Source organism: Uloborus diversus, chromosome 9 (genome assembly GCF_026930045.1).
Source record: "Uloborus diversus isolate 005 chromosome 9, Udiv.v.3.1, whole genome shotgun sequence".
Taxonomy (NCBI): domain Eukaryota; kingdom Metazoa; phylum Arthropoda; class Arachnida; order Araneae; family Uloboridae; genus Uloborus; species Uloborus diversus.
Genome location: NC_072739.1, coordinates 101,210,474 through 101,228,020, shown reverse-complemented (window position 1 = coordinate 101,228,020; position 17,547 = coordinate 101,210,474). Strand labels below are relative to the sequence as shown.

The following is a 17,547-nucleotide window of genomic DNA, read 5'->3' as shown; positions in this document are numbered from 1 at the left end:
AGTTACAACAGAGCAAAAAAAATGGAAAGGACACTCAGAATATCTAAGGAATTGTCGAACCTTATTATATACTGCAGATCCATGCCGTTCAATCCAGATAGTAAGTTTTGAATTTAAAAATCTTACATCAATGATAATGACGGAATACACATTTATTAATTCATTTATTCCTCTTATTTTAATAGAAACATATTGTTTGATTTTCAGTAAGTTACCGCCCTATAGCCAGGGCTAAGGCAGAAATACATAAAATACACAGCCAGCTGAGTCATTCCACCCGAGAACTGTATTTTGTGCTTATTAGCACTCATCAGACCGAAATAGAAAGTGACTGAGCTGGAGGTGGAAAACCTCTTAAATAAGCCGAGAGTGCCAAACAAACTGGTAGCTAATATAGAATTAGCACTTGACCAGACAAGTGACCAAAGCAATGGTTCGGTTCAACAAGTGTTTGGTCTAGTTCTAATTCTATGTTAGCTACCAGTTTGTTTCGCACTCTTGGCTTATTTAAAAGGTTTTCCACCTCCAGCTCAGTCACTTCCTATTCCGGGCTGATGAGTGCTAATAAGCATGAAACTGCAGTCCTTGGATGGAATGACTGAGCTGGCGGTGTATTTCATATATTGTTCAATGACATGCATAAAAATATTCATTCAATTTTAATTTTACCTTTGTTTGTCATGGTGGTTCAGCATTTGTACCAGAACCAGGGGTGCCCCAATGGGAGGTCACTGTGACCTCCCAAACAATTTTTGTCTGACCATTTGGCGAAATCATCACCATTCGGTAAAATTTGGAGTTCTTTTTGGTAAAATTTTCGTCAATTAGCGAAACTTGGAGTTCATTTGGCAATCTTAAGTTCGGGTAATCCCTGACCAGAACCATTTTGTTCCCAGAAAAATATTTGCATGGAAAATATAGGATGTAATAAATTATGAAAAAAATTGACTTCTAACAAAGCAAGGAACTTCTAAGAGATTGTGAAAGTTAGAAGAAACTAGTGTAAAAGAAGTATTTACCAAAAATATCAATAATTTCAGTATTGAATCATAGTTTAGCGTTTCAAGGTGTTGCCTTTTGGAATGTGCATTACCTGCATTGTATTACGAGCGATTTCTCTGTTATTCTCTTCTTTTAGTCCCAAAATACCATGTTAGCCAAATCATTAAAGTGGTATCAGGTGCTAATTAGTAATCAGCGAGCACTTAGTGCAAAATTAGGAAATAATTTAATTCTATACGTAGTAATGTAAAAAAGCTTAAAAAAAAAATTAGACCTAGAAATGTCTTTAGTTTTGTCCTTTTTTGAGAAAGTTTAAAGGTAGACTCATGTGTTTAAATTGTAGTATCCTTACCTACTAAGATACTTTCTATTCATTGACCTTAGAATATGCTGTTTGAATGTTTTTTTTTTTTTTTCAGAAATTTTGTATACATGAAATTTTCTTATTTTTTCAGAGATTGGAAATTTTACTGAAATGTCCTCATTTCCAGAAACAAAAATTGAAAAGTTGATAGGACCTACCAACTGCAAATTTCTTCTAAAATATCCTTTTTTAATAAGAAACTGTACACAATTTGTGATGAATACATTTTCGTAAATACTGTTAGAGTAAAATTTTCTGTTTGTATTTCGATAGTTGTTAAGTTGAGCCATTATTTTACTTAAAAATGTAAAGGAAGTTTTATATGATAGTTTGTCACAGTATAATGATCATTTCTCCCCAGTATGGTTCAAAAGTATTTATCTTTATATTTATGTTTCTATTATTACTGATTTTCACCAAATCATCAATTTCCTAGTACTTATTTAGCACTTATGTAAGGAAAGTATGTCAAAAATAATTTTTTGTTTGTGCTGTAAATCTCATCTTTTATCTTGGGCACATTCCTCTTCTTCAATAAATATTTAACTCTTGTTAATTTGTTGTGGAAAATTAATTAACCAAATCAATATTAATTAGTTTATTTGTCTACATTCAAAATTCTTTTTTTCCCCCCATTAATTTCACAACTTTTATATTGAATGTTTGGAAAGTTCTCCTATGTTAAATAAGATCTTTTATTTTATTTTAATTCTCTTATTTTAATTGCTTTTAATTTTTTTAAATGCATCCCTTTTACTTTCCAAACTTAAAGTTTTGATGTTAAATCTATACATTTCACTTATATATTTGCTTATTCAATTGTAACTTAATCACAAAGATTTTAATTTTTAGTGAGTTGTTTAAACTTAACAAAGCTTCACGTATCATAAATTACAGTTCAGCAGAGTTTATCCAAAAGGTAGTCGAATCGATTCTTCCAATTTTGATCCTATAAAACTTTGGAACTGTGGGGTGCAAATGGTTGCTCTAAATTATCAAACTCCAGGTATGTCTTTATTCTCCTCTTTTATTTCAGCAATCATTTGTATTTGAAATATTGTGTGGTTGGATTGGGTATATGACTGTGTGGTTGTCAGATGCTGTATAAAATGATTGGATTTGACAAGGGTTTTGACTGAATGATCTTCTAGGTTGTCAGACGCCTTTTGATGCAAGGGCGCCTTTTCTTTATGTTCATATGTGTTACAAAAGAATGTATATGATTGTACTGCCTTTTATTCGGTACTTGTGAAAACGAACAACTTGCAACACGACGCTAATTTGAAAACACGTTGTTCAAAATGTAGCATGAAGCTTAGAAATAACCATTTTAAAAGGAGAAATAAAGTAATTGGACTATATTAAAATCATTAATGTATACTTTGCTAAATTGTGTATGAAATTTGTCTGCTTTTACAATTGTGAGTTTTTAAAACAAAGTTTTCCAAATAATGTTTTTGTAAAAAATTTGCCTCGGCAAATGCAGATTTTTGTTTCTATTCTGAACAAGAGCACTACGATTTTTCTTGATCTGTTACAATATTTTCGCATTCAGTACATGATGAATTTTCAATTGATATGGGTTTCGCCAACTTAAAATGCAAAATCCTTTCTTAGGTAAAAAATGGCACCCCCATGCAATTTATTACTACTAATTATGACTGATTTTTAGTAATTCATTTGTAATTCTTATTTAATATTTATATAACTATTGTTGACTTTTTTTTCTGTGCTCTTAAATTAATATTACTAAAAATAACTTTTTTGACTAATTTTTCAAAAAAATCTTGGTTATAATACCGACCCCATTTCTGAAACTGATCAGTTTTGATTTGAAAATAAGGAGAGGGATACTTTTGAAATTTACAGTATGTGTGTAAAACATGTTCCTTTTTTTTTCATTATTACACTAATATATTGTTCCTGGTAACGGTTGAATCGTGACATGGCCTAAACCATAAAAGTAATAATGTTGATGTATATTTTGCAGCTAAAGCCGTAAAAGTAATAATGTTAATGTATGTTTTACAGATAAAGCCATGCAGCTGAACCAAGCTCGTTTTCTACAAAACGGAAAGTATGTTAATTTCCCTTATGGTTTACTAATTTTCATTTTGTCTTTTCTTTAACTTCTGGTATTTTCTTTAGTTTTATTGCTTGATTTAGAATTAAGTACCTTATTCAAAAGCTTTTAAAAAAGGGAAAAAAGTTAAATCATAAACATCACTGCATATATTTCTCTTGCATTACCAAAAATTGACTTGGCATAGCATTTTCTGCAGTTGGTGGAAATATATACCAAACTGCCACTAATAAAAAAAAAGCCATGTACCAAAAACATTTTAAAATATGCAATGGAATGTAATATGTACAAATTGTCCCGCTGTTGCAAACATTGTGAACTAATCAGTGAAAAATAAAGGCTGAACTCTTTTGATAATGTAAATAAAAATTATAAGTGGAAAAAGTATTGATTATGTTAAGCAGTAAATTATCGCTCTTAAGCCAGGGCTAAGGCAGAACTGTATGCAATTTACCACCAGTTTGGTTATGCCATCCAGTAACTGTAGTTTCATCTTTGTTGTGGACTCATCAGCAGGGCTGTGGAGTTGGAGACAGACTGAGTTTGGAGTAAAAGAGTTGGAGTTGTTGGAGAGAATGCCAACTCCTACTCTCGGCTTTTTTTCTTTAAAATTTTTTTTAACTCTCCTTACATAAATTAAAAGACTACATACTGGTTTGATTTATGTATGAAGACCTACCTACTAATTAGAAAATAACTGCCATTTGCATTCAATTGGCAAGTTAAACCACACCACAGCTGCGGACTATTGCTGGTGTGCTAAATTTTATTTAGTTACCAGTTTGCTAGCATTCTCAGCTTCAGTGAGATGATATCTGCTCCCAGCTTGGTTATCGTCTATTCAACATGATACTCATCAAGGAAAAAACTTCAGTCTCTGGATGGCATTAACGTGTTGTTGGTATATTGCATGTACATAATTATGTTGTTGACAATGTTTGTTTGTGATTTGAAATTAAGACAAACAAATTGCTTATGAAAAATTGTAATATAAATTTCTATAAAAAATATTAAGGTACAAGATTTTAAAATCTGATCTTATTGTATTTATTTGCTGTGTCAATCTATGTGAACTCTGATTCTAAAGCATATTTTATTATTATTCTTCTAAATTTCATAAATATCTTTCATAGGTGTGGGTATGTGTTAAAGCCTCCTTGTATGTTTGATGAAACATTTGATCCTTATGATAGAATAACACTTCAAGGAGTTAAACCCGTAACCCTCTCTTTAGAAGTAAGTATTATTCTTCACAAATAATAATAATAATAAATAATGCTTTAAAATGAACTATATACTTTAAATTATTTGAGCTTTCTGGAATGTAAAAAATTAGGGGGAGAAAAGGTACTTTTGGGGAAATTGAGTATCAGTGAGGACTACAATGATAAAAACCAACCATCTTTCACGGCAAGGATACGCCCTCTAAGGGCTAGGGCACACCCCTGTCAAGTTTGGAAAGACCCCCCAATGAAAAAAACACCCCTCAAAACAAACCCTCTTAAACATTTCAAAACAAGTCTGCGCCATGACCCCCCCCCCCCCATTAGTGTTGCAATTTTGGAAAGTAATCAGGTGTTTTATTGAGTGGGGAACCATTCTCATCAGCAGAGTGGTCCAGAAGTAGGCGTAGCCCCACTTCATTTTCTACATAATGTTCGTTATGCACACTTACCTTGAACTCCATGCCATAAAACTGCTCATTTCTGCACCATGTTCTTGAAGATGCTTTTCAGTTTCAAAGTTTCAGAGATGTTTTGCCGCAAAACATCTCCGAGAACATGGGACTGTGGCAGAATTCAACCTATGTGGATGATGTTCTTCCAATATTAATGATTCGTAAGACTTCAATATAACTGTGACTTCAATATAACTAACAACAAACATTCAAATCCGTAACTAATGTGATGTTAAAACAGGGGGGGGGTACGCCCACTTCCGGGGCACTGAATGCAATTGGGCCATTCCATGAAAAAGTCAACCACTTGTTCCACGCATGACGGTTCATATATTTCATTAAAATGTAATAAAATTTAAAAAAAAAAAAAAAAAATTGTTCATTGATATTTTAAAGTGTTATTTTCAATATCATACGTGAAGCGTCACGTGCAAACCAAATGACCCATAGAATGACCCAATTATTACTTTTACAAGTTAACAGATAATTTGCTCATATGTTTGCTTAGTATTCCCAGTTTCTAGACAGAACTAAGGGTGAAGCTTAAATTGTATGTCCATTTTCTTTTTGAAAATGTTTATTGCTATTTCAGGTAATTTCTGCACGTCATCTAATGAAATCAAGCAAAGGAATAGTGAGCCCATTTTTTGAAATTGAAGTTGTTGGAGCTGAATATGACAATAATCGCTTCAAAACTAGCACAAAAGGTAAGTTAAAATTTAAATTTTAGTTTTTTACTTATCTTAAAATGTTATTAACTAACGCTTGAATCCCTATTTCAAGGTAGTGAAGTTTTTGTGTGCTGTCATAAATGTAAAATTTCTTGTTAATAAAAAATAAGAATATGTTTTTGTTTGTTTGTTTGTTTTTTTTTTTTTTTTTTGTATTCTTTATTATTCAATTTATTTTCAGGCATTAGTTGCATGGTTGAAAATAAATTACTAAATTTAAATGATGATTTCTTAAAAGTTTTATGACTAATATAATGCTGATTTCTCTTGCAGGCTATTTTTTTATTTTTAATTTGCATCGCAAACTGTCAAAAAAACCATTTTTAGTCTGATTATAATTCTACTCTATTCAGGCATCTATTTTAAATAAATAAATTATAATAAATAAAATAAGAAATAAACATTTTTCTTTTTTGTGACAATGCAGTAATGTGTTTTTAATATGTTTTTAATATATTTTTTTTCATCCTTTTGCAGAAGACAATGGCTTCAACCCTGTGTGGAAAGAATCATTTACATTTACAGTGTACAACAAAGATTTGGCTCTAATTCGATTCCTTGCACAATATGTAGATGTATTTGGTGATGCAAATTTCCTTGCCCAGGCTTCATATCCTATTAATTGTTTACATAGTGGTGAGTATTTGCTGTTTTTAAAATGAATATCAACAATTTTCATTATTTTGCTGGCCCAAAAAGGTTTTTGTGTAATGTGTACACTGTTAACTGTTTTGAATATATACTAGAAATTTGCATTCAAAAATATTTTGAACTTGTTCAATGAAATGATAATATTCTCCTACAGTTTCAATAGTCTTTTGTACAAAGGTTTTAATAACAAAGAGCAAAAATTTATTTGATTTGAGACTTATTCAAAGTAAAAAGCTCATCAAACACACATCTTCTCACTTAACAACATGTTTTAAATTATAGTAAAATTAGCCAGTTTGAAATTACATTTTAATACTAAAACACTTTTTGAAGGCAATTTAGTGTTTTTTCATAACAATTTGTTTGTTCATTCATTAATTTATTCATTAAAAAAAAAGCAATTTATCCTATGCATGGAGCAAAATGATAATCTTCCACTTTTATACACCACTCTCAAGTGGCAGCCACATAAATTTGTTTGATCAACAAGAAATATCAAGACAGTTGTCAAAACTGGTGACTGACAGACAATTCCAGATTTTTTTCCCCCTGAATGAACACAATGCAAAATGACTCATTGTGTACATTATTTTTGTATGTTTTACATTTTACTAGTACAGTTGGACCAAAATTTAACGAACCTCTATTTAATGAATTTCACGATTTAGCGAATTTTTTCTTTCCCCCCCCCCCCCCCGACTAAAATGAAGGCAAAAACCCCTATTTACCGAATAAAAAACCCGAAAATAACAATTGTTTTAACAGCCAAAAAAAAATTTTTTTTGTTAATTTGATTTAGGAAAGATTCGATTGTTTTCTAAATGTTACATCCATATTGTCCAAAGCAGAAAAAGACTTTTTTTTATATTTTGGAATCGGCAATTTTTGACGGGTGAGGGCGAGGGGGCAACCAACAAATAGTGATTCTGATGCTGAAAGCGTTAGTGAAACTTCCATTAAAACTGTTTTTTTTCAAATGCTTTACATGGCCTGGAAACTGTAAAAACATATCTTATGCAGCAAGCTGCGAAAGACAGCATTTTTTTCTCTCCATAAAATCGAAAGAGAACTTTCGAGTCAAGTATCAAGGAAATTGTTCAAGCATCTGGTTCTCAGTAGTTTTAAATTTCAAATTAACTAGTGTGTAATAAGTCGTGGAATGCTGAATAACAAATGTAAACTTTCTAATTATAGGTATTTTTGCGCAGTTGTTTATTAGCGGTTTTTAGATAAGGTTAAGTGTATTTTATAAAAAAAAAAAAATCACACCCCGATATTACGAATAACCCCGATTTAATATAGAAAAGTTTCGGTCTTGATGAATTCGTTTAATTGAGGTCCGACTGTATTGTCTTTATTACCTCTAATTTTAAAATTTTATTTTAAATACAAATTGCATTTTTCAGAATAGATTTGCAATTACAATTGAATGAAGAAGTCTGAGATACAGTCGGATCCCGCTACAACGCGATCCGACTTGCGCGAAATGGCTATACGAGAGTTTTTCATGAGTGATGAATTTTTTATTGCTGACGCAAACTGCTCGCTTGCAGCATGAAATTTTTTGGAAAGGAGCGGCGGAGCGTTAGAATGGGCTTCATTGACACTAAATATTGGTTTCGTGAATGGACTTTCATTAATTTAGCATCACTGAAAGCGGAAGTTCACACACTGTATTAGTCTAAACAACGCTTTGCTTTTGTTTATACAAATAACTGCTTCGATTCTTAACAGTTTTTTTTCTTTCTACATATGAACGTTGATAAAACAGAATGGCTCCCAAACGAGCACTTTAATCTTAACACTGAAGCTCGCAGAGTAGTGTCTGAGCAAAATACAAACATCATGAAAATGGAAGCGAGGCCGGAAATAGAGGTGTTCCCACACTGCATAAACCATCATCTTCATAATTTTAAAAATTATAATTAAAATTACGATATCTACTATTCAGTGCTATTATAATGCATTAATGTACTTAATGTAAGTACCCTTCTGTTTAAGTACATGTATCTTATTGATCATAGATTTTGTGCTTTATAACAGTAATCATGTTAAATAGTAACGATTTTTCTAAAATACAGTAAAAAAATCAGTTCTTTATAAAATATACGGTAATATATAGTTAAAAAATGGTTTGAAACAATTTGAGGGGCGTTAACACATGTCTGAAATAATTGGGTATGCTTATAAAAATTTTCTAAACATACGTTGTTCCACAACGCGAAATTCCGACTTACGCGAGGGGGCTTGGAACACATCCCTCGCGTAAGTCGGGATCCGACTGTATGAGTTTGTACTTTATGTGATATATTACATTGCAAAATGATGTAGTAGTGTACATAAAAATTTGTTTTGGAGCATGGTTCAAAATGGCCATCAATAATGAGAAAATGGGGCACTAACTTTTTTGAGGCCACTGGCTGCCATCAATTTTTTTAGTCTGCTGAAATTTTGTTAACAGCTTGCTTAGGAAGCTGTAAGCAAGCTGTTTGGCATTAACGTATGCCAAACAGCTTGTTTAGAGCTTCTAAATACAGCTGTTTCACTCTAATTCATGGCCGCCGATCTGGAATAGCTATAACCGAGCTGGAGCCTGAGAGTCTACTGCCTCTAACTTGGTTATGGCTATTCCCGGCTAATGCATGCTAATCAGCATGAAGCTGCGTACCTGGATACTTTAAGTGAGCTGTTTTATTTACCTTTCTAGTATTGCTTTAATTTTCTCTGACATTTCTGCGGAATGGCAAGTTTCGTCCATTGTCCAAGGTGGTTAAAACCACTGTTAGCAACCGGTTAAAACCGGCACATCAAAACCCCCCTTTCTGCCAAATTTGTGGCAGGAACTCACAAAATGATATTAAAATAATTTCTGTCATATAACAGGGAATGCTTGGGGAAAACAATTAAATGTCAACCAAAGTGCAATTCATTCACAATATTATCACCATTCAAAATAGAGAAGATCTTATCAAGCTTCAACTAACAGGTTTTATAATCAAGGAACAAGCAAGATTAATGAGGCTTTCTTGCATTGCTTTTTTTTTTCACTGGTTCACCTAGCTAGAAAAATACTTTTCAGGAAATGAGGCTTCTTTGTTTTGCAAAGCTATATTATGTACAAAATTTGTTAATATTAGCAGATAAAACTCTGTCTCTTTCTTCTTGAGAATTCATGATAATCTCATCCCAAGCGTTTTGGATGAAGCATATAAGCTGGCAAATGATAATCAGTAACCTGTTTAAATCTGTATGTCACATCTTTTTCGTAAGGACCAATAGTAATAGGATCCTCGTCATTCGTGAGATTAATTCAAATGCTACAAGCATCTGCACATGAACAATTCTCTTTCTAAACTAATTTACTTTTTAGAATAATGAATTGAATTTGCATTTTTAGTTTACCTAAACGAATATGATTAGGTAGCTACTAGAACTATAAAAGACATTTTTTAGTTTTTGCCAGATTCTGCCACTTTTTACTGGTTATAAACAGTTTTTCCCACTGGCAGGGCAAAAACCAGCAGAAAGCCAACCCTGTATTTCCGTGACATAAAAGTCAACTCTTGTTATGTTGAAGTATGATCTTCTTTTCATTTCTCCTAGGTTACCGCTCTATCGCTCTGAAAAATGAATATAGTGAAGAATTAGAACTCGCCTGTTTATTAGTTCGCATAGATATTCAGCAGCAGTGTGATGTAAGTATTTAGTATGAAGTTCGGTAGTAGAGTAAATACTTCTAATGCTAGTTAAAAATCGCACAATTGAGCCCAATGAAATTAACTTAAGGAATCATCATGCACATTGGAAATAAGTTTAGCTTTTGTGTATGGAACTAAAATTTTTAAAAGAGCATCAAGCTTGCTTGAATACCTTTCAGAATTGCAAACCTGTTTTAGGGTTACAAGAAACCATTTTTCAGTGCTAAAAAAAAAGCATGAATTAAAATATGTCCGATAGAAGAGCATCTTATTGAAGATCTTTTCTTTCATAAACTTTTTTTTTTTGCTTTGAAAAAAGGGTTTCCTTTAGCTCTGAATCACATGTGCAGTGTAAAGATGTATTGCTGAAAAAAATTCTGTGACTTTTTTTTTATTATTATTGAGTTTTTGCTTTATTTTCCCATGTATTTTAATTTTTTGTACAATTTGTGTTACATATATTTTTACTTCCTTTTTTACAAAAAAGAAAGTATTGTACTCACTAAAAAAACTTCACTCAAAAATCGACCTTGATTTCCATTTGGCTCACCCCCGAATGAATGTTGAGGTTTTTTTTTTTTTTTTTCGACTCTACCACACATGGATAAGTGCCTAAGAACATATAGACACACGAAATATCCATTTTGACTATTCCCGAGTTAATTACAATGAGTTTTCTCGTGACATCTGTATGTATGTATGCGTATGTATGTTGCATAACTCAAGAACGGTATGTCCTAGAAAGTTGAAATTTGGTACATAGACTCCTAGTGGGGTCTAGTTGTGCACCTCCCCATTTGGTTGCATTTGGATGTTTCTAAAGTGGTCTTTTGCCCCTTTTTGTGGGAAATCATTGTTAATTTCGATGTAAACTCAAGTGGTGTTATAGTTTGGCGGACACTTGGCGATATATCGCCAGTCTTTTTGTCACCAACTTGGCGACAAATTTGGCTTTTTTTTTTTTTTTTTTTTATATCTGGTTTCAATTTGGCTACTGTTGGTGATATTCAGAGAGTAAACTAATTGAATCATATTTAAATTGCCAGTAATGGGAAAATAGCATTAAATTGGAGTAAAAGGAAGTCATGTAAAGCAGACATCAGCTTGTTTATTTATTAACATAACTAAAATCATAGACTAGATGACATAATTGTCTTAGTACTAATGACACAAATGTAAATTGTATTTATGCTTTTTTTATAACACACGTTTCATAAAGCATATGTCATTGACGTGTTATTTTACAAGAAATTTTTTAGAGCTCTGAGGTGGTATTTATTTTATATCTGAAATTAATCTACATTGAACTAGAAATGCTGACCATATTTTTTTTCAAATAACATCGTTTAAAATCTCCTTTTTTCCTCCCTTGAAACAGTGACTCAATCTATCGTTTTTTTTTTATTGTATGAGCTTGGCAGGTCTGCCTTTAAAAGGTTTAAAAGATTCTTGGATTGTGCTCATTCATAAGACAGAAATTCGTTAAAATGTCTTATCTGAGTGTGTCAAATGTGCTCACTTTCTCTTAACTGTCTGTCTATCCTTGATTGACGCAGAAAATGCCAGATTTAGAATATCCAGGGCCTGTGCTAGGTACTTCAAATTTAGCCAACAAATTAGCTAAATTTTAATTCTCTTGGCCAAATTCCATAAGTCATAGCCAAAGATTTAAATTTAGTAAATTTTAATGATGAATTTTAAATTATTTTTAGAAAACTTCAATTAGGAAACAAAGAAAGAATTTTATAAAATATACAATTCAAGTGCTTATATTGTAACTATGCAGCATACACTTAAGTTTACTAAACACTTATTAACAGTGCATGAGACATGGAGTTTCTAATTTGTTGTTATTTTTTCTTGTAGATTTTTTAATAATAATTTTAAGGATGGAGGTGAAAACCTTTTTTCTATTTGTTGTGGAAATATCTGAAATTTTTTCATTTGTCAAGACTTTTTTCCAATCAGAGTTTCTTTCACCAAATTTACAATTTTATCGTTTTTGACGTGGTGGCAAATGCTTAGTGTGGGCCCGGAATATCCAGGGAAAGTGGATCAGTACCAGAAATAGTCCAACCGTAAACTAATGACCCTTGTCAATCATTTGAGAAAACGAGTCCATTCCTTAAAATAGGTGGTGAAGGAAGAAAGGACATATGCCATATTTTGGAGTTGAGCAACATTTTGGCCGTATAAAAAAGTACTCCTGGTATATTTTCGTTATGTGATTATTTAGACCTGAAAAGTTTAAGTTGCAGCAGTAGCTGCATTAAGTTGACAAAAAAATAAAAATGACAAGCTTTTCCTTTATTGCAGCCCTCCTCTCACTGATTTTCAATTGAAATTAATTGTAAAAGGCATTGTCTCTGACCAATGGCTATTGAAAGAAGTGAAACCAAGACCCACCCACTAACATAAGATTTTGACCTGTCAAATTAGACATCTGCCTTGACCACACAAAATTAAAATGGCCTACCTCTTTAACTAATTTCTGAAATTCCAAGGTGATGTATTCAAACTCTAGAACCAATGACACACTTGCAAATCCCGTTTCAACTTTTCTCTCCGTATCGCTCCTTCACGAAAATGGACAATTCTAAAAAAAAGTGGAGCCGAGGGTCAACTCTACGCGGTCACTTAATATTGAAATGCATACCATTAATATCTCTGTATATCATCAACTTCTATGGAATATTTTTTTGAGTTGGCACCAGCCCCCAATTATTACAACATGAGGCTGAAGCAGGAATTTCATGGGGACATCCCTTTATATCAGGAAAATTAAATTATGAAAATGTTATGCAAACAATAATCTTTACGGAAAAAAATGAAGATGCAGGTATAAAAAGTTTAAAAACCACTAATCTAAGCAATATATGCACTTTTTACTGCCTACATTTTCTGTAATAAAATGAATAATTCCATCTCTTTGTTAAGGATGCTGTTGAAGCTTCCATCCAACAATCCACTGAGCAAATTACATTACAATCTCAAGATGTCAGTCAAAGGATAGATGCCCCTAATAGAGGCGATGAAGGCAGAACACATGCTGCTTCCCACTTGCAACTCGTCTCAGTCGAAGACTAGTTTTCTAATAACTCGGGATGATAAAGGTTTGTGCTGTTCATTTTTACTAAAGTTTCAGATATTCTTTTTGTATTGCAGGCTGACTTTCATACATTGGAATGCATTTTCTTATTAAAAAAAATTTTTTTTTTTTGAAGATCACCAGCCTTTAGTCAATAATGCCCCAGACATGGATCCAGATTAAAGGCTGGTGGCACCGAGCTTTTTCCAGATATTGTGGAATTTTGCAAATTGAAGAAAATGATTCGCTTACCTTTTATATGAATTAGAGCCCCTAAAGTAGAGAGGCCGACCTATCGTCCGCCATTTTCGTGCCACGGTCAGACGTAAACAAGACCGCGCTGCTACATTGGCACATTTATCGCCTTTGTTGCGCGTTCAACGCTTTCGTTCAAAACAAATTTCCGAGTTGCGTTAAAAAAGCCGTATCCTTCGGAAACATGAACATACGAATCTAAAATATTGAAAATAAATATCCATCGACTAACCTTGTTTTACAGTATCACATGTTAATTACATGGAGGTATGAATGCTTCAAGGAAATACTTTAATAAGAAAATTTAGAACTGTATAAGCAATTATATCAAAATTAACAGAGGCGGCGAATGGTTCTGAAAAAAGGGAGGGGACAAAAAAAAAAGAAGGCCACTAAAAGCCATAGGATTGCTAGCGACAGCGAAAAAAAAAAGAGGAATGGAAGCACAGAATTTTGCAAGGGCTGGTTTTCAGAATTTTGAGGTAGATAAGTAGAAATTGATGTAAATCTAACAACTTACTCGTGTTTTTCTCGTGTTCAACTTACTCTTGTTCATGCTTTTCATGTGTTTCTTACTCATGTTCTGTCATGTCAAGATTTTGATGAATTTTGTATGTAACTTTCTCCGAAGAGACATCTAGACATGAATTAGATTTACATTATTTACCCCGAAGTGTTTTGAGGCAACACAAAAACTTGGTGCTAATTTTAGTGAACAAGTATGGCTTGCTTAAATAAAACAATTATTTACTAATATCTAAGCAATGAATAATAAAATAAAAGTTACTGCTTTTGATAATAATGTTTCTTAAACAGATATACAACAAAAAACAAATAATTATGTTCTGAAAATTTTGGCATTTCTGCTTTTTTAATAGTTTCTAGTTTTGGTTCATAAATTGAGTTTTAAAATTAAACAAAAAATATTTTAATTACTTTCAATAACAGCAAATTTTAAAACAAATTTTTGCTTTTCTCAATCAAAAAGCAAACAAACAAATATCTAAAGGAATTTCAATTCTTATTTATATTGATATCATTTGTGTGTCATAGTTTCATGCTTTATGTGTCAGTTGTTAAGTAATTTTCTTAGCGTGAAAATGAAACAAACAATACTACTATAACAACTGTGCCATTTATTTTCGGGTATTATTCAGAAACATTTACACGTTAAACCCGATAACAAACGAGTAACAAATAAATATTTATTTCATATATCAAAAATTCTTCGCAAAAAAATTAGGTACGACGAGTATTTACATTTGGTTGGCGACAAAACAAACATTTTATGCCAAGATTTATGGCAAACCTGTTATTTCGTTAAGTAATGCTTTTTTTAATTACTTCATCTAAAGTTTCACTATGTGGACCAGTTTTTTGTTTAATAAAGGAAAAAGAAGACATTCTATAACATATTCTATCCAAATAGGTAAGGTATTCACAAAAAAACAGTACTTACAATGCAAAGTTGTGAATGCTTCGTCGGAATCCAATTTTCACGCCGGCAGTTTACTATCCATTTCTTTCTTCTATTTTCATTTGTAGGGAACAAAAACATTCGAATTTTGTTCTTGGAGTGATTGCTGCAATTTATTGCTGCACAATCGCCCATTTTCCTTCATTTAAACATACAAATCGGCAAGAGTTCAGTAGCAGACGACACAAGCGAGCGTAGCCGTTGGCATGAAAATGGCTGACGGGTCAGCTCCTAGTTATAGGAGCCTTAATATGAATGTACTGAACGGCTTCAAGACTTAGAATTCAGCTATTTTCAACTGTATTTCTGCCTCAAGTCGAGAGGTTTTGACCTCTTTTTGGTATTTAAAAGAAAAATATTAGTTTTTAAAATATCATAGCATTTTTTTTTTTTAACCTGACTTCTTCCTATTTTTAAATATGTAGATAATTGAATAGTAGCTGTAACGGCTTTTATATTATGAAGCAATTAAGCTCTCTTTTTTTATGGCAAAACAATTTTATGATAAAACTTTTTAAAAAACTGAACATTCTTGCTCTGTAAAGATTTTTTTAAAATATTTTTCTATTGTCTTATAATTATATGCATGAACATCAGGGGAACCATCAGAGGTGCCCCCTCCCCTAAATGAGATCAAAAATATTCTCAAATTAACCCCCTCCCCCTAAAAATTTCAATGACTCAATCTGTGCCATTGATCCCCCCTCGTGGGCATCCCTGTTTGCATTCTATGATCTTATAAAATTTATTGTATTTTATCTCATTATACATCTCATGAGGCAAGTTCTGTTTTCATAGATTTTCTTGCTGTTAAACTGTGACTGAATATTGTCAAACTAGGAAATCGCCCGTCAAGGTATCATGGAATAAAAATTGTTCTACATTTGAACAAAGCGATTACCTGTTTGGTGATATTTTGATAGTTGAAATTTTAACCCTAACTCCAGTGGATTAACCCTAAACTCCAATAGACAGGATTAATTGTTGACCACTTTTTCGTTTCTTCATTCTCCTAAAATGAGTCTTGCAGGTAAAACAGTTGCTCATTAGATCTAGTTCTGCCTTGTCAAAGCAAAGCATTTCCCTGCATGTCAAACATTGCCAAAAAATATTATCAAATCTTTACTAATATTATAAAGAGAGGACGAATTTTTGTGTGTTTATATGTTCGAGGTAATCTCTGGAACGACTCCACCTATTTGAAAAATTCTTTCACTGTATGAAAGGTGACTTCTCACTGAGTAACATAGGCTATAATTTGAAAAAAATCCGATAAATAGTTCTTTTTTTATTCCAATTTAGGCCCAAATTGCCTATTATTGGCTATTAAAGGGGTGAAAAATAACTTGCACATATTAATATTATATATCATTGAAAAGGCTAGAATTTTCCGCGCTCTAAGCAATTTGTTTCGATGCTCTAACTTTATTACGACGGGAGTAATTTGCGTTTTTAGCTCGCACTTTTTTAGGCTTAGCTGAAATTTAGGCACTACTTTCTTCATTAAATCTATCAATAAAAAGTGAAGGAATTGTCCCACTGTTTTCTTTTTGACACCATTGAAAAAAGCGACATTTTTTACTCCAGAAATATCTTGACCTATGGTCGAAAACATTAGCTTCTATCTTCAAAGGAAAAAAGTTACAAGCGTTTTTAAATCGATTTCGAAATATGTCATTTTGATTCAGGTTTTCAACTATTTTATTTTCACGTTTCCACGGTTACGCTTTTTGAATCCATTGTTTATTCAGTTTGCATTTACTTTCTTACTATATTATTACTATCTAACTTATTTTATTTCGTGTTTCCATGGTTACGCTTTCAAAATTCATCTTTCGCATTTTAATTTCTTAAAAGTATTTTAATATCTGTCGCCAATGTTAGGAAGGGTAATTTTGCACGGTGCTTTTTCTTTTCTTTTTTTTCTTTTATTTAAGCCTGATTGTTGAATATATGTCACTCGACACAATTTTTATTCTTAAGGTAGACGGGTAAGACAGGAAGCGCAGTTCTTAATATACAGTGGCTCTCAAAAGTGTTCGTACACCTTGAAAGTTTGAAGTAAAACCAAAATAACTCAAAGCTGAATTCGAATATGAAGTCCAATTTTTTTTTTCACACCATTCCTATGCCATCTGAATAAAACCCAGTAGTTTTTTTCAAAATATTGCCAGATTTTATTTTTTAAATTTATCAAAAAACGAAGAGACAGAGAAAAAATACGCCACAAAAGTCATTGTACACTCAAATATTTTTGAATAAATTCTTGATTAAAATTATCATATGTGTTTTTTTTATTATTATTTTTGCATTGTAATGACACTGTAAAGTCATTTGCCTTTAATTTTTTGTGTATTTATTCCCTAATATTCTTCTTATTATTTTTAAATGGCGGGTATGCGTAGAAAAAAACAAACACGATTCGAAATTTGATTTTTTCCTTCACAGTAACTGTAAATTGGTTTGAAATGTCTCTAAATTGTTTAATTTATACCATTTTATAATGAAGCGCTTGATAAA

General features: G+C 32.0%; 1 protein-coding gene across 1 annotated transcript in view; it reads left to right on the top strand.

The window, feature by feature from the left end:
- The window catches only part of LOC129230397 (1-phosphatidylinositol 4,5-bisphosphate phosphodiesterase gamma-1-like), a 112,739-nt gene extending 99,445 nt beyond the window's left edge, over positions 1–13,294 (top strand). Inside the window, 9 exon segments of the mRNA XM_054864795.1 lie at positions 14–100; positions 1,458–1,545; positions 2,248–2,372; positions 3,398–3,443; positions 4,583–4,685; positions 5,720–5,834; positions 6,336–6,494; positions 10,113–10,204; positions 13,145–13,294. Of these exon segments, the coding sequence (XP_054720770.1) occupies positions 14–100; positions 1,458–1,545; positions 2,248–2,372; positions 3,398–3,443; positions 4,583–4,685; positions 5,720–5,834; positions 6,336–6,494; positions 10,113–10,204; positions 13,145–13,294 (965 nt within the window).
- The last annotated feature ends 4,253 nt before the right edge of the window (positions 13,295–17,547 follow it).